General features: G+C 41.8%; 2 protein-coding genes across 3 annotated transcripts; one reads left to right on the top strand and one right to left on the bottom strand.

Moving 5' to 3' along the window:
- Nucleotides 1–287: 287 nt before the first annotated feature.
- LOC108877638 (aconitate hydratase, mitochondrial) lies at nt 288–14,284 on the bottom strand. Its single transcript, XM_018667741.2, has 18 exons — nt 14,223–14,284; nt 12,000–12,142; nt 11,117–11,375; nt 10,075–10,167; nt 9,638–9,796; nt 9,331–9,481; nt 9,133–9,237; nt 8,949–9,040; nt 7,875–7,980; nt 7,287–7,444; nt 7,094–7,167; nt 6,835–6,946; nt 6,449–6,631; nt 6,029–6,124; nt 5,265–5,456; nt 4,897–5,029; nt 4,231–4,352; nt 288–4,099 (listed from the first exon to the last, which is right to left on the bottom strand). Exons 1-18 carry the CDS (start codon nt 14,256–14,258, stop codon nt 3,968–3,970), a joined length of 2,346 nt encoding a protein of 781 aa, XP_018523257.1. The 5' UTR covers nt 14,259–14,284; the 3' UTR covers nt 288–3,967.
- LOC108877643 (protein Tob2) lies at nt 13,699–23,845 on the top strand. Of its 2 annotated transcripts, XM_018667748.2 has the most exons (3): nt 15,510–15,761; nt 18,567–18,641; nt 18,735–23,845. In XM_018667748.2, exon 3 carries the CDS (start codon nt 18,787–18,789, stop codon nt 19,996–19,998), a length of 1,212 nt encoding a protein of 403 aa, XP_018523264.1. In that variant the 5' UTR covers nt 15,510–15,761; nt 18,567–18,641; nt 18,735–18,786; the 3' UTR covers nt 19,999–23,845. The 2 variants fall into 2 exon arrangements, with proteins under 2 accessions (XP_050929646.1, XP_018523264.1); XM_051073689.1 differs by lacking the exon at nt 15,510–15,761 and adding an exon at nt 13,699–14,075 and having other exon boundaries at nt 18,567–23,845.
- Nucleotides 23,846–24,225: the final 380 nt, after the last annotated feature.

Here is a 24,225-nt window from a genome sequence, read left to right as displayed (position 1 = left end):
GTGTTCTTAATATCTTTAATTCAGGGGTAGTGTGGCAGGTTAATAAAGATTATGAAAAATAAATATAAATAAATTAAATCTTAACTAACTTCAACGGAATTGTATGGATAGGGGATTGAAAATATAGTAGTTCGTTGAACCTGTATGTATGTAAAGTGTTACTGAGTGTTACTGATGGATGGATGAACAGGGATAAACAGGTGATATAATGAATGTCAGTGTGTATTAACACCACAATACTGACACATATCACATATTCTATCATCAGACAAAGAAACACAAAAACATTCACTTCTGAATTTCATCTTTATTAATTTACCATTTATACTGTAAATGTCAAGATATCTTCTCTAAATCTCGCAAGCTACAAAAGTGCAGGCATTCTGAACCATCTACTTTTACAAAAATCAAGTTTAATGCTGAAACAGGAGTGTGAGGGAGACCATCACCGTGATATAACATCTATTCATATTCCATCTTCAATCAAATGTAGCATGTTAAAGAAATGATTTCCAACCAATCATACAACGCCTGACCAAACAGAGTGCACCTGAGTACAAAATGACAGAATGGGCATGCCACCACACAATGCCTTCATGAACAACATCATTTGATTTATTGGTTTACAGTAGCGCTGTTAAAACTGAACCAGTGAACATCAAAGTAGCATCTTACATCACAGTATAAGCAAACTGTTTCACAAGCAGCTGTTAAATGTGCTGACACAGGAAATGACAATCAAATAAATCAGTATTTTTGAAGATCCTGGTGGATTCTTTAGGAAACACGACCCTGTAGAATATCAAGTCATTGTGGAAATGGAAATGAATGGGTGATTTGTCAAACTCCTGGGTAAATGTTATTTCTTCACATTTTTCATTAGGCATCTTTGGCAGTAAATCTGATACACTGATGAGGAGTGTTTAACCGTCAGAAATGTGATCGTAATGAGGGCATAAAACAGTTTTTTTGATGATTCTCAATGCGTTGAGCAGCTGAGTTTATGAACAGCTGACCCTATAAGGAATCATTTATGTCCAAGAAGTCCTTAAAGTTGGGCTGCTGCTTTTTCACCTTTCTAAAAAATAACAAGTCCCTTTTCACTGTCAAAGCCCAGCAGCAACTGACAGCTACAATCCAATATCTGTGCTTTCATTTAACCCACAATCAACATGTCAACTGGTCTGTCAAACCATCAGATTAATGGAGATTCAGTTTAATTTAAAGACCGGCTGTATATCATGACACTACGCTACGAGAGGTAACAAACTGAGTTAACGGCTCTCATTTAAACGGGCAGCATACAGCATCTTACTTGCTCTCTCTCTCTCTCTCTCTCTCTCTCTCTGTTCATATATATTTATATCTATATAATTATTTATTATCTATGTACACATCCCTATACAAAGTGCAGCTATATATCACATCATTTACACGCAGGTCCAAACTTTGTGACTTTTTAGTACATAGGGTTTTAGCCCAGGAACTGTATTAATCCAAACAGTTTCACATCTATTACAGCAGACTGAAGAAGTGACGGATTTAGATTCTCTAAACACAGAGGGCTAACAGTACTGCCACATTAAACATAGCAGCAATGACCTCAAATATCCCTAAGTCTCATATATGACCACAGTGTTTCAGTGGTGCACACTTGGTATACATCATAGCAAGACTCTGGTTTATATATAAGAATGATCTCGAATCTAGGTCGTTCTACTGGCTGAAAACTCATTTATCAGTAATGAATATATAAAGTTGTATGTCAGTCCTATAGAGTCACACACAACAGAAATGTACGCAGAAGAGGAAGATGTATGCAGAAGAAAAACAACGACATATAGCAAAGCACACCTAAAAACTACTTCTCTAACTCTACAAAGTGCTAGTGTACAGGCATCTGGACACTAGATTGTGCGTTAGTTTGTGTAAGAAGACAGCAGGCCTTCCCATGCTGCGGAGGACCAAACCTCAACCTGAAAAAACATTCTGTTCAAAGACAAACACAGCCTGTCATCTCCCGTTACAGCTACACGAGGCAATTTCACACACTGGCAGCTCCAGATGATGGGGAGGACGAACTGAAAAACTGGGATTTAAACACAGAGAAATGATGACAACGTAACGTAATGTGTACATAACGCCTGAGCTGGATGACCAAGTGATCTGTGAAGCTCCAGCTGTTTTCATTGAGATGACAACACTGAAGGTCGACTATCCAAGCGTACAGGTTTCTCTGGACGTGGAATGATTGCAGCTGCTAGAAAGAGTTTATCACACTGCTGCTTTTTCTCTGTGGGCACAGAGGATTTCTTGTGTCTATACTTTACATCAGAATGTACATAAAAATCTTGCCCAGTGCAGCTTTACTGTCTAGCAACACAAACCTGATTACAGCCTATTTAACCAAGCATCAGGTTTTGGTTTGGACTGCATGAGCCAGCCTGGTGACCACAAATAGAGAGGCAGCAGGAGCAGAGAGGGACAGACAGATGCAAACACAGACCAATGTTAACCTGATAAAAACAATCATGCATCTCATACACAGAAACAAACACACACACACACACACACACACACACACACACACACACAGGACAAAGCACAGATGAAAAGAAAAAATGGCAAAGCTAGTGCTAACACAACAGTGGTATGTGTTCTGGTTGTTGTCCCAGTCAGAAAGAGACAACCACACAGAAACATTTTCACACAGTGGGGTGTTATATCATTCAATAAGACGGAGAACGGGCTAGTGAGCATGAGAAGAGCAGCAGGGAGTGGACAGAGATTCACATGGAGGCTGATGAAAATGAAAAGTGCAACAACAGCAGCCTGAATACTCCAGATCTCCGGCCGAGTGAGAGCAGGGTGGGCCGCAGGTGTAGGAGCTGATGGGATGTCACTGATGCTGCTTACAGTAAATAAGTGAGTCTGGCAGCTTGTTTACAGTGTGGTTCTAATCAACAATGACTGAGAAACTTGTTCAACTCAATAATTGTATCAGAAAGCAGAAAACCCTGAAGTACATCATCATTAGAAGTGTAAGAAGAGACTTCAGGTGACAGGTCTGGAGATAATGAAGGAAAAGTACATTCATGTGAGTTAAACTACTCAGTCAGCTTATTGAGCTGTTTGGATGGAACAACATTACAGAGGAGGTATAATGAAGGACAAGAATATCCTGGTCTTGGGTGGATTTTGCAGTTAAAGATATTTAACTATGATGCTATTAACTAGTCACTCCTTCATCAAATCTTTAAATTATATTCTGCTGGATACGGCCACCAAAGATGACAAGACACAGGATAGCTGATGATGATGTTACTGCTTCCAACAAGCCTGTTTCTGCAGAGGAGAGTTTGAAACGACTTTTAGTGAAACCAAACAACTTCCTCTTTTGAGAAATACAGTAGTGATACCAATGTGTCACAAAAATAGGAAAGTACCAATGGAGAAGGATGAGCATCTGTGTATGAAACAGTCAACTAAGTGCCAAATGAACAAATGAGCTCGACAATTCTCATTTAAAACTGAGGAGTGCTGCTTGTATGAACGATACAGTATACGAGACAGACACACACACTGCTAAGCTTCGGTTATGTGCGTTTGTTTGAGTGCATTCATGCTAGTCTGCCTGTCGCCTGGGAGTGCTTTCACAGTAATCCTGTCTGTGCATGAACATGCTCGTGTGTATGTGTATATGTGTGTGCGCTTTTCATCTGTACAGCGACCTTGTGTGTGTGTGTGTGTGTGTGTGTGTGTGTGCACGCGCACATGTGTGTGTGTTCTTTTCTTTAACTGAGCATGACTGCCGCTGTCCTTAAATCAAGTCTGGTTACCATCTACCGTTAAAATCGTCTCTCCCTCTTTGCGAAGCCCCTCTCTAGGCCCATGTTTCTCCCCTTCTTAACCCACACCAAGGCCCCTCATTGGCCCCTTCAGGCCCCACCTTCCTCCTTGCCACCAACTACTGGAGCTCCTTCATCCTGTTGAGGGCGGAGCCAGCCTTGAACCACTCGATCTGTGTGTCATTGAAGGTGTGGTTTAGGGAGATGGACTGCTGGCTGCCGTCGCTGTGTTTGATCACTGCTGTCAGGGTCTGGAGAGGGTCACAGGAGGCGAACATGAATCATGTGTCAATCATTTATCCAGTTACTCTGACATAGTGAAATAGTGAAAGCCTGGGCTGTCCTCGGGATCAATGTTTCATTAGTACAGAACATTGCTCACCTTGCCGGGAGCAAAGGATTTCAGGCCAGTGATTGAGATCTTGTCATCAGGGCGAATTTTGTCGTAGTCTTGGGGGTCTGCAAAAGTCAGAGGCAGCAGGCCCTGCTTCTTCAGGTTAGTCTCTGTGAGGAAGAAAAGGGAACACGGAAAAATAATAAGATACTGACTCATACTGTAACTCCATCAGGTAACCAGAGAAGAGTTCTCTATCTGACAGGAGTGTATCTGTTACACACAAATACAAGGTCATGGGGAATAACACATGCAAGTATGTATGTCTCAGTGTTACTGATGAGCAGCAGTTCTCATGATGAATAAGCTGCTCCATTCACACAAAATCCATAATCATGCTGAATGATTTATTTTTGTGTTGTCTGCAAGTTCTGAATAAATCTTTTCACAACAAATGAAAGAAACAATATTTCATCATCCATTCAGCCTCCTCTGTGCAAAAAACTGGCACTGGACTGTAATTACAACTTGGAGACTAGATACTGCTGGAGAAATCTTCATCCTGGCAGACTGTAAACATGCCAGATTAAATTATCATCAGTTTTCTGCAGAGGCCAGTTACAACTATTAAAATGCTGTTTCCCCATTGCCTCAACTTTTAATAAAGATGATGATGAACAGTTGTGGACAAATGGATGTTTGCCTGTTGTTTACCATGGATTCTGGCAAAGCTCTTGACGATGATGGCGCGTCCTCCCAGGTGTCGTGGCTCCAGGGCGGCATGCTCTCTGCTGGACCCTTCTCCATAGTTCTCGTCTCCAACCACAACCCAGTTCACTCCGTTGGCCTGGTTTATAAAATCAAACAAAGATCAAGATGGCTGTCAGCACAGGACAGACCAGACAAATGAAGGCAAGTTCATCTGCAAAGAAACCTATTAACAACAAGGCAATTCCAAGTGCTTTACATGAGGCACAGACACAGTGCTAGAGGGGAAATTGAATATCTGGTTGCTGGGAAAAATGTGCAACACAAATATGTAAAACAATTAATCAACAGACACTATTCCCCGTCAAACTCACCTTGTAGTGGCGGGCCACATCGGGCACACCTCCGTACTCTCCTGTCAGCTGGTTCTTGACCTTGTTGACGGCATCATTCTCAATGTTGACGGCACCAATCAGCAGATTGTTGGAGATGTTGTCCAGATGGCCGCGGAATTTCAGCCAGGGGCCAGCGGCACTGATGTGGTCAGTGGTGCACTTTCCCTTCACCTACAGCAGCAGAGGGAAAGAGACAAGGATGAGCGGCTGAAGATGCAGAGGACAGGGAAAGTAGGAAGAGTGACGTTCTCAAATTCTCTACACTACCTCTCAGCAGCAAGTCTAATCTGTCCTACTGAAGATATAAATATTTTAAAAACTGGTCACAAATATATAGCTTCTTTAAAAAAAGGTCAAATGTTTGCTTTAACAGCTGAGCCCTATACTTTTTTAGAAAACATAAGTTAAACAGGACTACACACTGCATTTGTTGGGGACTATTTTTAGTCATGAATTAATCCACATTTGGTGCAGAGTATTTTCAGAAGCAGGATGGTGTATGTGAGATCATTTCATCCTAATGACAGAGAATGTAACCAAGAGCTACAGTGTGGCTCAGTAATTTGTTTTTGGTCAACAGTGGAGCTCTAAGGCACACAGGGATAAGATATCTCAGATACTTGTTTTTATATAATTTGCTGATAATAACAATATTATTGGTGCAGTTTTTATTCTATTTGTACAGTCACCAGCTCTCCCTTGTTTGCACATCAATCACGACTTTCCCTCCATTTCCTGCTCACCTTGATGAGGACCCTCATGTCTTCCAGGTCTTTTCCGTGCCATTTGTCAAACGGTTCCAGCAGCTGCAGACGGTTGCTGGAGGGGTTCACATCCACCTGAACAACAGCAAATCAGGGTGAGACATGAAGGTTCTTCCAGGTATATTTGTAACAGTTGGTGAGGCAGACAACTTCCAGATAGCACTGAATTTTATTTTAACACCAATAAAACGTCTGTCTAGACTGTCACATTACACAGTCTATACAACCCTTGATCATTCTGTTAGTTTGCACTTGTTTTCTCTTTCATGCACTGGTTCAAAGTCTTACTGGGCTAAAACAGAACATGCTCACTTTTTTAAATGTCTGTTGTCATTAGTGTTGTGCTGCTTTCTGGATTGTGAAGGATCGATACTGTATCTTAAAAAAAAGAAGAATCACATTGACTGAGCTGCTCTCAGCTGGGGGGTGCTGGTAGGTGTCCTGGCCTGGGTCGAAGTCTCTGGAGGGGAGCTCATCACCGCTGGGTGGTTCTAGCTTGAACTTTTCTCCATTAGGAGCAGTTAGGTAGTCAGTCTCAGGGTTGAAGTTGAGGGTCCCAGCCAGGGCCAAGGCAGTGACAATCTACAATGAATTACAGGACAATTAGCCAATGGTATCAGTTAAATGTGTTTAGATCAGGAGACCAAGAGTGTGCAACAGCCTTTTTTATTCACACCCACTTTGCTGTGTATATGAGCTACTGGAATCCTGTATATTGATGCCCATGTAATTATGAATTGTTGAGAGTGAATTCTGCAGGATGTTTAACATGCAGACCTTCTTACCTCAGGAGAGGTGACAAAAGCGTGAGTCGCTGGGTTAGCATCATTCCTGGCAGTGAAGTTCCTGTTGAAGGACGTGACAATAGTATTCTTCTCTCCTTTCTTCACGTCCTTCCTGAAGAAAAGCAAAATGTAAAACATGTTAGTCTGACACCTTTAATTTAACCCTCATTTTTCAAAGGAATCTTCTATTTAATCTTCAGACTTTACACGACCTTGCTGCTAGTGAGGCAAAATTAGCCTTTACAAATGAAGTACCTACCTGTCCCACTGTCCGATGCAGGGTCCACAGGCATTGGCGAGTACAATTCCGCCAACATCACTCAGGATCTTGGCCTAGAAGAGGGACAACAAGATTTTTAAAAAATAATTTCTTGTATCTTTTAGAGACAGAATTGTATGAGGGACAAACTGACCAAAAGAAATCAGTTCATTTTGGCAAGATTCTGACTCACATATCCATCCCTCTCAATAGTGGCGCGGATCTGTTCAGAGCCAGGAGTGACGGTGAACTGGGCCTTGCACTTCAGACCTTTATCCAGAGCCTGCTTAGCCAGAGAAGCCGCTCTGCCCATGTCCTCATAGCTGGAGTTGGTGCAGCTGCCGATCAGACCTGAAAGAGACAAGTTAAAAGTTTGTCAGACGAGAAAGAGGAAACTAAAACAAGGGAGGATACAGTCACAATGGCCAATTGGAAGTACTCATTTATTTTTAATAACACATCTTGCGTATGAGATGGGAGGAAAATTGTTGAAGAGGGGAAGAGACAAAAGACAAGCAAGTCTGTAATTATACATTTGATGATTATAATTATCCTCTACTCATTCTGTCAATGACTGGAATTATACTGTGTCTCGTACTCATTCTGGTAAGTCACTCTGAAACACCACCGGCTACTTGACAGAGCTGTAATGTGATCTGATCATATCTGGTCAGTAACACTGATAGTGCTAGAACAAAGAAAGAAATATCACATTTCACTGGACAAAGCATTAAAAATATTAAAAATTGTAAGGCAATATGGCTGTGTCACAAATACAGACCAACTTTAACCTCCAGGGGCCAGCCGCTCTTCTTTGCTATGGCCCCGATCTCAGACACAGGGTGGGCCAGGTCAGGGGTGAATGGTCCGTTGATGTGGGGCTTCAACTGTTTAAGGAAAACAAAACAGAATGAAGGACAGTCATAATTTACATAAACTGGGACATGTTTTGTATGCTAGAAATATTGGTTTCTAAATTTGGAAACTTTTAAAAGAGGAACACTAATAAGCACTTATACTGCCTCATGCACCATCATAACCACAGAACATGACACAGAAGCAAAAGAGGGTGACTAAATAAGAACTGGGTGCTGTGGTCTTTTTACTGGACAGCACTTGAGAACACCTCAGGAAAGCTTTTACTCAACACAAGCAAAATTTTAATGATATCTGTACATTTTTGGTTTACTGCCCAGCTTCAGTGCCTAGGTCATTCATTAAGCTAATGAATGAATGGCTAGCTAATGAATAAGCAGGTTACTATATTGAAATGCTATGTCTCAACATATTTTAGCAGCAAGGTGCTCCAAAATCAATCATACAATGTATTATGGTGGCAGGATGTACACTTTACATCCAAAATCCATATCACATCCTAATTCTAAGCAGTAAGAATATGAAGTGTATTCACACTCGCAAAGTGACAGAATTAATTATATTATATTTAAAGCAGATAAATACAGTTTATTTTTGAGCTTGCTATTAATGGATGTTATTCTTCCACAATTCAATGCACAAAGGAAATGGAGAAGAAGCTCACAGCTGGAAAACATTAAAATCATTTGTGGCACGCAGTGAAACAGCTCCAGAAAGATCTTAGAGGACAACAGTATTAATTTGATTCGCTCTGACATCCTAATGTCACAGTTTGACTGTCACACACACTATATCATTTCCTGTTAGTATAGAAATGTAAAGTTTGTTTATTATTTTGTATTCTAACTGCTACACCAGTATACTATGACAATTAGTACATACTTAAAAGAATTAGCACGTAGCATGGATGTGGGACATGCTGATAATAATGTTGTGCGTTACATAACCAATGCCAGGAATCCAAAGTGTTTTAACTCACCTCACTCAGGTTAATCTCAATGACTTGGTCGTACTCACAGCCCTCATCTGGGACCAAGTCATCTTTAAACTGATCAGCCACAGAGGAAATCTCTGAGAGGGAATGAAGAAGGAGACAAATTTGAAGGTAACGGTGACACACTGAATATAAACTAAGCATACAGAGAAACACTTCAATGACTGACCTCCACGGCCAGTTTTCTCCAGATACGTCTTCATGCGGTGGTTGTAGGGGAAAACAGACGTAGTGGCTCCAATCTCAGCACCCATGTTACAGATGGTGGCCATTCCTGAAAATCAAAGAGTGAATTATACTGAGCTACAGTTAAAGAAATATATCATAATGTCTTTCACCAACAGTTTAAGTCTTGGCATGTCATTACCAGTGCAGGAGATGGAGTCAACTCCAGGGCCATGATATTCCACAATGGCTCCAGTGCCGCCCTTCACAGTCAGGATGCCAGCCACCTTCAGGATGACATCCTTCGGAGAGGTCCAGCCAGACAGGGTGCCTGTCAGCCTCACTCCGATCACCTGCAGGAGGAAAGCACACAGGCTTAAACAGATAAAAAAAACAAACAGATAAGAGACATTTAGTGGAGACATTTAGTGGTTGAAAACAGGGCCGGCACTGAAAGTTAATTAGATTCAAATAAATGTAAAACATATCAGATGATGCCAAGAACTCACTTTAGGACACTTGAGCTCCCAAGGGATTCCAGCCATGACATCCACAGCATCAGCTCCACCCACTCCAATACAGATGGCACCCAGGCCACCACCATTGGGAGTGTGGGAGTCTGTACCAATCAGCATCACTCCAGGATAGGCATAGTTCTCCAAGATGATCTGGCCAAAGAAAGAGACATTTCACATTCAGTTACACATTTCCCCATGTGACTTTAAAAGTTTTTGGACTGCTATTTAAAAGGTTATATTAACTATTCTGGCACAAATACTTTTAGAAAGGAACTGCATGCTGATTCACTGCGAACAGCATATGATGGTGCAAGTTCACTGACAAGAATTTATTAAGGAATGTTTGTGTGATTATTCTCTCAGCACTGGGAGGTGCACAAAAGTCAGAGAAGCCATTTATAGCATCATTATAAATCAGTGTACTTTACCTGATGGATGATCCCTGAGCCTGGTTTCCAGAAACCAACTCCATATTTGGCTGCAGCAGTTGCAAGGAAGTTGTACACCTCCTGGTTCACCTCCTTTGTGGAGATAATTATGGAGGAGTTAGGGCTTCTGTTGAGGTTATTTTCATGTAACTATAAGAGAATAAACTTGGCTGCAGCACTTAATCCTTAGTCCTATTACTCAGCCTGACCTCCAGGCATGTGGTTAACCAGACAATTTGATCAAACCTTCAGATTGGGAACCAAACCATGATATCCATTGTGCTCACAGAAAACTGATAAAGGCTGCTCCCTCTGCAATCACATGAATCCCTGCTGGATGAGAATAAAATGCTGCCCAAACAACAGTGAAATGCCGCCTAGCCCTTTACAAAAAATTAAAATGAACCGAACAGAGAAACAATATGTGATACTGTGAGTTCAAAAATATATTATGTGTAACTACACTGTATAAACACTGCTCAAAATAGAAACTGGCTCTTGTTTGACTCATTGTGTTAATTGACAAACCCTTATAACAAACTGAGCCAGAGGCCAGAGGAGAAACTTATGAAGCTGTAGAGTCTCTCCATGACTGCATCTTGCCAACACATTAATGGGATGTTATGAGGTTGGTATCAAATACACACATTGCAAGCACACTGGCTTAGTGTTGTTGTTTACTGTTGTGGGTATCAAATGTGTGCGTAAAAAATGAAGCAGCCCGAGTGACCTTAACCTGAAATCAGCATCACATTTGTTAGTCACTTTAAACCAGAGGAACTATGACTTCCACAGTATAAAAAGCAGTCTGTCAACATTTGCTTTGTAGTAATAAGCTTGTCAGATTGTGCCATTGTCCAAGGCTCTTTGCCATAACACTTGAAGTATCCAATTATACAGCAAAATGGAGGCCAGTGGCATAGCAGAGAGTCACAGTAACAATAACATGCATCTCGTCAGACAAAAATAGTAACATGGTGATGGTAATTCGCAACCAATAACTGTACCATAAAAACATATGTGCAATAAATATAATTCTCACTTTAGCCCTCTGCAGGTCCTGAGCTCCTCCGATCTGAGCCTCAATCAGGTGATCACAGTGGATGGTGGAGGGAACGGCCACCTTGGGCAGACCACTGCTGATAAACTGAAGCATCGCCATCTGAGCTGTAGCGTCCTGCATAGCCACGCGGTCTGGACGCAGGCGCAGGTACGTGCGGCCGCGGTCAATCTCCTGCCCTGCTGGATCATCCAGGTGACCATACACAATCTTCTCTGACAGAGTGAGAGGTCTGTTGAGCCTGGTGGGGTGGATTGGTGGAAAGATGTGAAAAATATTGTGTCTGACTGTTTGTAAAATCAGATTAACTATGTTTTCCTGTGATACTGTTTGCGTTTTGTGAGATATGCTGGGTATGCAAACTGACATAAGACTGGAATAATAACAAACAGTACTAGAAAATTTGGAAAGTTGCAAAGAATCAAAGAAAACCCATAACACCAGAAATAACCATGGATCAGGACAGCAAACATTTGGGGTCTGACTGCTCAATAGTTGTTGGAAAAAAAGGCCTTTCCATGGTTCCATGGTGTAATGGTTAGCACTCTGGACTCCAGCAATCTGAGTTCAAATCTCGGTGGAACCTGACTGTTTGTAAATTTCCCCATTGTGGGAATAATAAAGGATTATCTTATCTATTCCTGGATTACAGCATGTGGTCAACTAAACAAGAGGGGAACACCAGGTCATCCAAAGTTAGCTCCTGGCCCTACTGGCTCTGACAAGTCAACACTGTAAATGACACAAGATTTACTGTGTGGCTGTAATCAACACCAGCCATCGCTCATGAGCCAACTGTAATCAACAAGGACTCTGTTTGTGTGCATGCATGTGTGTATTTCTGAGAAGGTCAACTGCTGCTAACCTCCTGCGTACAATGTTGATGTTCTCGTGCATCTTCTCATAGTTAATGCTGGAGCCGGGTTCAAAGCGGCTCATAGCCACTTTGGCTTTGGCACTGAAAGCTGTAGAGACATGAAACCGTCTTGCCCCAGTTCCAAGGGCCAGCTAAACCAGGGAGAAAAGAAGACATTTCACAGAATTGACACACCATTGACACCAAAGTTTTATTGTAGAGTTTAGGACCAACACATAAAATTTCATAATGAGTTAAATAGTAACTATGGAACAGAAAGAGGCAATTAAGTCATGTAAGAATGGGAACACATGACCAAGACACAAGGCAGGTGAGTCTAATTAAAACCTAATCTTGCAATGGACAAGCAGAACCATTGAAAATGTGGACTAATGTGGTTAAATCTCTGCAAGATTAGTCCTGTTTATTTTATCCCAGTGTACTCCAGCTACACCAGTTGCCCAAATGCTTGACTCTGATAAAATACAATAGTCCATCTCTAACACATGTCCTTTGTCAGAATTCCTGCTGCAGAAATTCCAGACTGACAATCATCTCTTTGTAGACATGATATACAACCTTACAAAACCTTTCTTTCAGTAATTTGAAGTGTGCAATATGCCCTTATGTAGAACAATACATTATATATACACACATTGTATCAAAAATCAGAAAAGAAACTCAGACACTCAATCTCAGGCATTATAGGACTAGATTTACACCTGTTATACCAGTGTGTGATCCTATGTGATATACAGTAGGAGGGAAATCTTAAAACCAGCAGTTCAGTTGCTCAATATCTGTCCTTTAGTGTTGATATTCAGAGGAAAGTCACTGCGCTCAAGGAAAACTGGGTGAAAGTTTATACAGCTCATATTACAGGGGTTAGCCTCACCCACTGGACTGTTACTGACAGTCCGATGCTCTAAGTGAATTCAACTGTCTCTAAACTGTTACCCATGTATGAGCAAAAGAGGTACACACATAATGATTATAAAAATATGTATCGGAACCATTAGAGTACCAATGCCCATACTTGTCATCAGCAAATTAATTGTTTGATTCAGATTCCACGGCAGACATATCTAATGACATGCACTTTGTATAGAAATGTTATGATATGATATTAAGGATAGTCCTCTGTAATTAAACGAACATGAAATCATGTGTAATGTGCACATTTCATCAGCAGAAACCGTCACTTTGACATGTCCATTATCTTTGCAACTTAAAGATCACTACTTCCTCAGTTTAAGCCTAAATGAGGAGAATCTCCTTCTTGTCATACAAACTGTACACACATGTTCTTGAAACATCCACAAAGGTCTTAAGTGAGGAGACTTTAAAACTGCAATGTGGCAACACCGTAACACACTGACACACTACTGGAGCAGCAGATTCAGTGTTTGGGTCACTAACTTTGACAGTAACAAGTGGTTAATGAAGAACCTGTCTGAATGAATACTTTGTATATAATGCCAAGTCGCCACCTATTTTCAAAACTGGACTAATCGCAATTAGTTTATATGTAAAGTAACACTAAAACCTTCCTGGCTGTATTTTTTTTCTTCTTGATATTTTTTATGGGAATAATGCATGTAGGTATATGTTTATGTGTGTGATGGTTTATTTGTGGAAATTGAAAATTCAAAAAGATATCTTTATAATTTAAAAATATTACAATAAAAAATATCACAAAAAATAAAAACTCGTCAAAGAATGTGTACATCCCATAGTAAACAGATGCCTACAGAAATTCCGGGGTTTATCAAACTGAACATTATCTGATCAGACTCATTGCCCAATACGGGACCAGATTCATGCTGCTGTGCATCAGTCCCGGCTTCAGAAGTGAACTGTCACAGAGACAAGTCTGTAACCTTGTGATCACCTTGCAAACATCATGACGCTGAGGTCCATTTAAAGACACTGTACAGCTGTGATGTTGAGTGAATTAGACACTGTTATTAACAATAACATGGTTGTAAGTTGGTTGTCGACAGGTGGGACGTGGTTTAAAACCGTTTCAACGCATCGCTGCCCGGAGTCAAACGGGGACACTGTGACCTGACTGACAGCGGCTCGGTACGTACTCTGCTCTACATATACCCGCCGTCAGTCAACCGTAAGCGATGGCGACTGTACCACACAATAGAACTTATCGGTTGTCACATATGTTCTCCACAACAGGACAGTCAAATACTCCATAAAAGTAAAATAACGTTTTCTTACCCGCAGTCTAGTGACAGTCAAGCAGTAAGACGCCATTTTGTTCAAATATGTGTCGCCCGGGTGTGACGTCACCGGCTTAAGAAGTCCGTTATTTAACATTTAATAAAAAGACTATTTAACATTTAATAAAATAAAGTATTGTTATTATTATTATTATTATTGTGTTGTCATTATTATTATTATTATTATTATTATTCGCTTTTACTACTTTCTACACAAATACGTCACATTGATTCAAAGTAAAATATTGTACTTTTACTCTGTTTCAGTAGTCAGTTAGCTTCACCTGCACCAGATACTACATTAAGATGTTGCTCACACAGAGACGCAGCAACATTGATAGGCATTTTTCACAGGCTCACTTTATACTGTCTGCTTCTCTGATGTATCAGTTTCAATCCTGGCTTATTTTGTAAATATTCTCTTCCTGAAATTAAAAAAACAAAAAAACATACATACACACACACATACAACGTCTTAAGGGGGGAAAAAAGCCAATAATCAATTTGAAATGCTTTCAGTGTAGATGACTGATGTCTGAAGATTCTTGTTTTACACCTTTTGATGTGTGTGAGTCGTTAAAAGAAAATAAATAGTTTAGTTTTAATTGCATTTATACAATAGTTTATTTATTATGTGATTAATTTAAAAAAGGTACACACACACACACACATGTGAATGCATGATAAATCAGGGTAAAAAAAAATAACTGACTAGTTTTATAATCCCATATCATTTACTAATAAGAACCACATTTCCCACAAGCCCCTGGTGAAAGTCAGGTTGCTTTGGTTGGCTGAGTGGACGCTGCAGCCCTATAATCTGTGGGTCCTCCCTCATCTCAGCCAATAGAGACTCTGTTGCTATCACTGCTTATATTTTTAGCAAATTGTTCAGCACCGTAGGAAACTACAAATATCCCTCCGCACAATAAACTAGAGTCTGCAAGGTAAACTTGCATTTTACGCAAGGCCAAAAACGTCCTTATTTGTGTTTTTGATGTCGCTACTTTCGATGAAAACTATGAATCGATATCGTGTTTAGAAAGTGAAGAATGTACCGTTTATATTTGTTTTCGTTTTTTAAATCAGTCTGCAGGTTTATACTAAAAAAGGTATGGTTCATAAGGATAGCATTAATGATTTGCTGACAGAAGAACAGCCGTGATAAATACAGCTATACAGAGAATATAAAAACAATAATAAAGCAGCATCTATTATAATGTGAAGAAAGTAGTGCCTGCCGTCACGGGGGTGTGGGCGAGTCACAGTGTATAAATACGCCGGGTTGTCAAACAGTAAAGTTTCTCTGGACCCTCCATGCAAACTGTCAGCTCTAGACAAACTGGGAAACCCTTTAGCCATCAAAGAATTGGGGCAGCAGTTTTTAAAAAATTAACATCACTAAGGTGAAAAATATCTTCTGGTCAGCATCTTAACCGACGACTCGACACATTCCGCCTTGAAATCTGAGATAACACAAGGGATTTAAAACAGAAACGCAGGAGTACAAGTCAAGCTAGGGCATCAGTAACGATAGGTGAGTAATTAACTGTCAGCCGGTGCATGAAACAGGCTAATTTTACTCTAATATCCTCACAAAGCCTGTCCATTGACACCTGCATGTTGCTGTGTGTTGGTGTTTTCCTATCCAGAAGCTTTGGTTATCCATCAAAACGCGCTGACTATAATGAATAACTGTACTGGTTCAGCCACTGAATAAATACACAGCTTTTGTTTTTGTCGTTATATATTAGCTGACGTGACCCTCTCAAAGTCTGTTCAGCTGTCACGTCTGTTCGCGTTTTATTCGCTGTTTGACGGGCTTGTTTATGCTGAGGAGGGACTCTCTCCTTCATTGCTCAGTGCACATACTCGGTCGATAGGCTGTTCACCACTTAATTAGCTCCATAATTTAATTTACAGCGACAATTTGGCAAGGAGGGATTCTCCACCTGCATGTCAGCTAAACCAGTGTCCTTTCTGCTCTAGGGTCTTTTGACTGGCATATGTCAGTAATCCCCAGGTAGACCCTGCTGCCTTATTATCTGAGCTGCTCACCACTCACACAAACCTGGTTGATATTTTTTTCCAATTTCTCTCTCTTCTTGCATATTAATCCTCCGTTGTCTGTCAGCTAGAAATGCAACATATTCCCAGTTCAGTGGTTCTATATGTAACTCGTTGTTATTGGGTGAAAACAAGTGACAAAACAGGACAAAAGGGAAAAGATCACCAAAAAATTTGCCTCCAATTTTATTGAGATCTATGGTGGTGACCACTTACTTCATTCAGGCCTCTATATGTTGCTCTGACCCTCAAATATAATATTTCTAAATGGGCTTTTGTTGTCATATATGTATTGTAGCTTGTGCCGCTTATAAAATCACTGTGGCTCTGCTGCTTAATAGTTAAAACCTGACTTGTAGTAGATGCTTTGCAGCACACACTGTCACACATTTGCAGCTCTGATAATCAGTCCATGTAAACAAAAATAGCACTGTAGATCCTGCTGCTGCTCCGATACGCAATAACAGGCCTTTAAAATATGAAAACCAGCTCCTTCAAACTGTGCAAGAAATCTGCAGGTGAAGGATAGAAATATGAACACACAGAGAGGGATTTACGAACCTGATAGATTTTGATGGGTTTTTAAAAATTAAATTCCAAGCTATGGGTCATGATTTAGAGCAACTATAGCACCCCTGGAGCAATAAATCTGCACATATTATGAGTTATTCCCCTAACGTCATTGGATGACATTGGAGCTTGTGTATCTTGCTGTTGCCTTTTTGTAATGAGAGGAACAAAATGCAGTGGATGCTGTAGGTAGCTTAGCTGTGCGTGTGTGCACCCAAGGTTTTTAGTGATGATGGCTGTTGCAGGTAATGGACCAAGTGGATTCTCTAGTGCTCGGAGATCCTTTCCTACAGACACTTTAACTCATTTTTAACCCAGGTGGTAGGGAGCAATTTGCACCACAGATGATGCAAAATGGGGTCCTATTTATAGCCCATCCTAACCAACCCCCACCTTATCCTTCAATGTCACCTTTTTCATGCAAAAGGAAAATGTAAAATTTCATCTTGAACTGTTACTCCCGCAGCCCTGCATCCAACCGGAGCAGCTTTATCTGTAATAACATTAGAATTGTCTGTAATCGGAGGCGTCTTTCTAATCTTAGCTGCCGAATCCCCATCTGGCAGGGAATGTGAGTGAATTGTTTGTGTGTGTGTGTGTGTGTGTGCGTGCGTAGGGGGGGTGTGATGGTGCGCACTGCATGGTGGGATATGGTGTTCTCTGGAGTCGATTAACTGTCCTGCCATTTTATACTTCTTCCTCTGGGAGTCTTTTGTTGTTGTTGGGTTTCTTTTTTTGCATGCAGTCTCTTTTCAGCTCGACTGTGTGTGGTGATGAATGGCCTCCGTGTGACTGTGTTACAGCATTAAGCAGGAGGCACTCCGTGAGCTCGGATTCAGATTATAAAGGATTTATGAAGCCCACAAACACAGCATCTGTTACATCAATCGGTACATCCTGCAGTTGATAGAACCAACTGATATAAAATATAAAACATTTCTAATTGCTGTGTGTTACTGAATAAGAATAGTTGTTGTGTAAATAAGATTGTATACCTCTAACAACCATATTCAGTATGTAGATTCAGTGAAACTACAATATTTTCCCCTCAACACCCCCCCCAAAGTGTCCATGCCTCCAACACATATACTGGATTGTTGATATGCTATATTATGAAAATATGATTCCTAAATATTAATGACATTATAGTGGGCTTTTTACACCATTTAACCAGTCTATTTTGAATGGCTCTGAAGTCACAGAAATACTGTTGTATCGCATCAAGCAGTGATGCTTCCACTGGTCTCATACCTGCAGTCGTGTCTTTTTCCTCGTTTCTCCAGGCATCTTTCACTATCGTGATGTATGGGAGCTTGGAGTGTGCCGAAAAAATTATCAACAACAATTAGACATTCAGTTAACTGATATATTTGCTTAACTGTTCCACCAGCATCTTGTACATTTTGTGTGCATGTGTCTTTCTTCTTTTCCTTTTGTATTTTTTTATTGGAATTATTGGAAAATTTAAGTTGTTTGAAAAAACTCATAGATTTTTGTAAATGTAAATAACACTTTTTTGATAATTGCTGCTAGTCTATTTATTCTGGTGGCACACTCTGGCCCCTGTATAACCAAGGCCTCCTGGGTCCATCAAATACCAGTATGATCAATTGTTTACAGGCAGAGCAGCAACTAGAACAACAACAGAATTCTTCATGTCTTCGCCAGGTTAAATGACTGCTTTCTTCTCTTTTCGTCTTCACAGTTGGGACCTGAAAACATTGTTATACATTTGTGACCGCGAAGAAACAGCCTGCAACCTGCTGCCCCCGCCCTCAAGGTGCCTTTATCATGGTGACACTAAAAGAATCATACATTTTACAATAAGCCAGAGGAAAAACTCTTTGTTACAGTTGCATTGCCTCACTTTCAGCACAAACGTATTAAACAATTTGCTCCCAAGACGGCGTTAACCCAGCGCAGCCATGCATCTAGAAGTGAAGGTTGCCCTCAACTTCATCGTGTCCTATCTGTACAACAAGCTGCCTCGCCGTCGAGCTGACCTGTTCGGCGAGGAGCTGGAGAGGATACTGGTGTCTCGTTTCGAGGGCCACTGGTACCCCGAAGCCCCTCTCCGGGGTTCTGCCTTCCGCTGCATTCACCTGGGAGCGCCGAGGGACCCCGTGGTGGAGTTGGCCGCCAAGAGAAGTGGGCTGGACACGGAGGAAGTGCGTGCAAATGTTCCCGCAGAGCTCAGTGTGTGGATCGACCCTTACGAGGTGTCCTACCAGATTGGAGAGAAGGGGGCAGTGAAGGTGCTCTACCTGGAGGACCCACCAGGCCTCGGCTGCGACAGCGAGAGGGCCGAGGGGGTGATCAGAGAGGGTAAAGGAGATGCAGAGGCGGAGGAGGCCAAGAATCTGGGCTTCAACCCAGACGCTCAGGTGTTCGTGCCAATTGGAAGCCAGGCGTCTCCTGCCCTCATGCCGTCGCACTCCAGCTCTCCCACACCCCTGTCTGCCCAGTCCTGCCCCGGGCTCTTCAGCTACCCGAGCTCCAGCACACCCACCGACCCCGCCGCCCACTCCTCCAACACCTCCACCCCTTCCCCTCCCAGCGGCGGGCTGCCCTACCTCGCCACTCAGCAGCCGCCCTCCGCCCTCCCCGCCGCCCGCCCTCAACCCATCACCTTCACCACCGCCAGCTTTGCCGCCACTAAATTCGGCTCGACCAAGATGAAGAAGTGCAGCGGGGCCGGGTCGCCAGCCAGCTCTGGAGTTGTCGTGCCACCCGCCCAGAGAATGCTCTCCCGTTCTCCCACCACCATCGCGACACCAGAGCTGCTCAAGCACAAGCCGCTGTCTCTCTCCTTGCACTCCCTCGGAGGCCCCATCCCCAGCCAGCTCTCCCCCAACGCCAAAGAGTTTGTCTACCCAGGATCCCCAGGCCCCCTTTACTTCGATGCCGACACCCAGCCCATGCAACCCCGCGCCAGCCCTTTCCAGCCCCCCCACACTGTCAACACCCATCCGTCCTTTGACCCCTTCTCCAGCCCTCCTCCTGCCCAGAGCGTGGGCATCATCGGCAGCAACGGAGGAATCTCTTACATGGAGAAGCCGCCATTTGTCGAGGGTTTAGGAAGCTACAACCTGCAATATCCCAGCCAGTCCTTCCAGCCTGTTGTGCTGGCCAACTAAGCCTTCATTTGTAACCAGAAGAGTTGTCGTAGGAGGCGTTGGGTGTTAGGACAGTGATGCTCCTGATATTTTCAGTTTTTCTAAGAAGTTGTTCTAATACTAATACAAGTTAAGAGTTAGTTTTACTACAAAGATTTACAATATCACATTCACTGAATATTTCATGTGATTTGTTTTGTTCCTCCATAACCCCCAAACCCCACCCTGCCCCCTTTTGTCCATTGCTGTTACTCGTCACGTTCTGTGTGTTGGCTTTGATGACAGGAGTGGGTGGGGTGTTGAGTTCCTTTCTACCTTGAGTCCTTGCCAATCTCTTATGTTTATTGTTTTGCATCGAATGTTAATGTGAGAGACTTCTTTTTGTTTTTTTTCGACTTGTAGTCTAATGGACCCGGCTCTAGTATAGCTCCATTTTGCACTGCACTGTCATGCTGTGAAAAAGGACCTCGCCAAGTCCTGCAGGGAACGACGGCTGTGGAAAGCTCAGCACTTTGCTCTGCAATCTGCTCTGCCCTACTTGCCACAAATACAGAGAAGGGGGGCTCTGCTGTCTCTGTGCGTGTAGTCCTGTTCTGTTTTGTTGTGGCTCAGCGTGATCGAGAGACTCATTGTTTGTACATCGGGCCCGTTACCCTTGAAACGCACTCATGCACAGGCACAATTTGACTCTGTTGTTGTCAGTGGGCGCATATTGAAAGCAGTTTATCGTCAGCTGGAATGTGCACATGACATGGGTTTCAAATGAAGTCGGAGCGGTGGAGGGAGCAGAGAGGGAGCGTCGGGGTGTTTAGGGAGTGATGTAGTGGAATGTATTGTACCTGTCAGGGGAAGCTGCAGCTGGGAAGGTCAGGGAAACCTTGGTGAATGTGATAGGCAAATGCATCTTTGTGTTTTAAGACAATAACCATGTGCTGATACCTCAGTTCTATACACACAGGGATGCAAGTTATGGTTTCGCACATGTATTCAAACTGGCACGCACATACACAGAAATACGTGCACGTACAACACAATTCCAGTCAGCGGTGTGTGAAGGTGAACAGGCGGAGAAGGAGGTGAGGGGGAGGGGATGCAGCCGCTAAGCAGTAGGGATTGTGATAAATGGCTTAACATGACTTTGACTATGAAGGAGAGGTTTTCCTCTGCATGAGAGGGAGAGGGAGAGGGGGAGACAGAAGGAATTGAAAGAGAGAGAAGAAGCAGCAGCAGCAGCAGCAGCAGCAGCAGCAGCAGCTAGAGGGTTCTGTTGCCTTGGTGGCGTCCAGAGCGTATTGGCTTAGAGAGCGACACTTTAATACCCAGAGCACGTTTCTGGTGAGCTTAAATGGTATTGAAGCCAAAAGCTCACACTATTCTCTCCCTCCTCTTGAAATTCTTCAACGATATCTGCTTCTGTGGCTGCTACAAAGAAAAACCAGAATCATAGAGATCAGGTTGCTCTGTCTCTATTCCCAGTTGCGGTCATGTGGACAAAGATACAAAGACGAATGTTCTTTATTGATGTGTGGCTTTTGTCACTTTATTGCATAGCCTGTCAGATCTCTGAAAGTCTGTTGTTTGAAACGTCTGTTTACCAGTCGGGTCCATGTGATTGTTGGTTAGTCGCCACAGGGAAGGGTAAACCCCCACCCCCCACACCCAACTTGTCCATTTGAACTGTCCAGCACTTTATTACTGGGCTCCTGATGCTGTGTGTTGTGCACAGACATGAGCGCTTAAAACCATTCCTTTGCCCTCTGTTTGGTTAAGGCACATTTTGATTCTGCTGTCATGAAATGCTTTAGAGATTCAAACACAAGCTAAATTTGTATGGAACCGCGTCTCGCGGGTGTGGAAGATGCCGTCAGTCATGTCCGTTTATTCGAATGTTTTCCAGACTTTTACCCATAAATGTTTTTGTATAAGATGACCCGAGGACCCTTGACTTGTGCCCACGCTGGTATTGCGATGTGACAGCTTGTCATATGCATGCAAGTTTTATTTCTTTTTCTTTTTTTTCTAAGGGAATAGGTGGGGGATACACGTCTCTGTAAATGCTATGATTGTGAGGGAAAGATGCATTTCTAATTTTTGTTTTGTAATTTATTTCCAATATTTCTATATTTTTGTTTTTTGCAAATTATCACTTAACATTTGTATGAGAAAGACATGACTGGAGTCCAGGAATATGTATATATAAAAAGTTCTTATGTTCAGATTCTTTGTTTAGTTTCTTACATGCTGAGGTTATTTTTTCAGAAAATAACATGAATATATGCAAACTGAGACAAAAATAAAGATGTACAGAATAAAGTATTGAATGTGTATTGTATCTTGTACAGCATTTGTCTAATAAGACGGGTAAATGTATTCATTCTTCAAGTTGGGTTTGGAGTTCAAGACGTGAATGTTTACAGTGGGTTTGTGTAGGAAAAGATGGCTGATTATCACTTTTTCTGTGCTCCCAGGGCAGTCTGACAACACTACTCCCATAAGGCAGTACATTTAAACCAAAAATCTCCACGTTTTACATTCATTTTTGAGTGCAATGTCCACCCTCCGTCTTTATGTGAATTTCATGTGGTTACCCTTGGTGTTTCTTTTCTAGAAAAACTGTCTTTGATTTTTTTTTTCTCTCTCTCTCCCCCTCCCTTTTTCCTTTCTTTAAACGGCTTCACATCAGCATTACTCACCAACAGTATTTTCATCTGTATGCCACTACAGTATCTAAACCCACATATACCTGCCCTCCTTATATATTTCCCATCAAATTTTACTTTATCTCACCTGCACTGTTTTGTTTTTGTTTTTTTTTTTAATCACTGGGTCATCTTCTCCCCATCAGCCTGGATCCTTTGGTCCTGATACTATAGCCATATCCCAGACTGTCTTTGCTTACACAGATGCTCACCCTTCTCCAGTGCAATGTAACGCCATAGTTTAAATTACCCTGAAGGATTCAAGGGGTTTCTACCTCTCTGCACCCTGGAAAAAAAAGTAGATATATATCTCTTCTTCAATAGGAAGACAGTGTTAACGGCAGGTTTGGAACGATGAAGGAAATGAATGTGCTGTGAATGTGATTCTGATCTGATGTTAGTCGAACCCTGGTTGAGAGGGCCTGCAGAAAATAAAACAGAAGAAACAGCAAATTTTATTGTGTTTAAAAGTCTTGGAGAGATTTTTAGTCACATGCATGTCTGAATTTTTTTTTCCCCTCCCCACATTTGTCAGATTATTCAAAATGCAGAACGAGGTTGTGTTGTTAAATTTCTTCTGCGTGCAAATCTGGCTTGTGAGGAGAGAGATCTGAGGATGTGAGCGATGATCGTAAAAGCTGGTTTTACCCTCACATCTTTAAGAATGAATGCTCGGTTTGTGTTTTGCACTTGGAAAGAGATTAGACAGTGTTTTAAACGCACCACAGATCAACTCTAAATGCAGGCTGTTCTTCAATCAGGGTTGAACATTAATGGAGAGGAACAACAAGAATTTTGTATTCTGATGTCCTTTGCTTATATCAATATGTGCATTTTATTTTGCACTTTGGAATATTTCATTGTCATAAAAGAAGTTTATTTTCTATGTAAAATTTAACATTTAAGAGTAAATAGATATAATTAAAAGTTCAGATGATGTATAAATATAGTGCTTTCTTTCCTGCCTGTATTTTATTATTTTTCCTATTTTGTATCTGATCTGTACACCCTGTAGATGTATAATGAATCTTTCACTACTGAAATGCAATGACCTGTTTTCTGTGCTGCCCCTTGGGAATGGGGAGTTACTACTGCAGTTTCTTATTGTATCAGATTCTTTTTTAAGTTTGTAATAAAAACAGATTGGCAAAAATGAGCATGGAAAATAAGCTAATTGTGTCGTCCTCATCGATTCTGGGTATGCGGAGGGTTACGTGACTAAATGGGAAACTAATGTGGGCATGCAGCCTAATCATAGATAAATCCACCTCTTACTGCCTGTGTGCGTCATACTCAATTAATGTTGAACATGTTGCAGATCAAAGATTATGAAAAGTGGATCCCTGTGTTCCTCTGAAAAGCCTCAGATTGAAATGCCAGAGCAATGTGTCCTCTTATTGCAGTAAATAAATTCAAGTGATGTTTGATCAATAATTCAAAGCTGAGATGAAATTCTCAAATGGTGAGGAGCCAGATTGTTCACCACCTACCTCAGCTGGACCCATCCCAGCAGATATTACTTTATATTTCATCATGCAGCACTCTGTCT

Source organism: Lates calcarifer, linkage group LG11 (assembly GCF_001640805.2).
Source record: "Lates calcarifer isolate ASB-BC8 linkage group LG11, TLL_Latcal_v3, whole genome shotgun sequence".
NCBI lineage: Eukaryota > Metazoa > Chordata > Actinopteri > Centropomidae > Lates > Lates calcarifer.
Note: the sequence above shows the minus strand (reverse complement) of the source record. Positions and strands in the feature narration are given on the sequence as shown.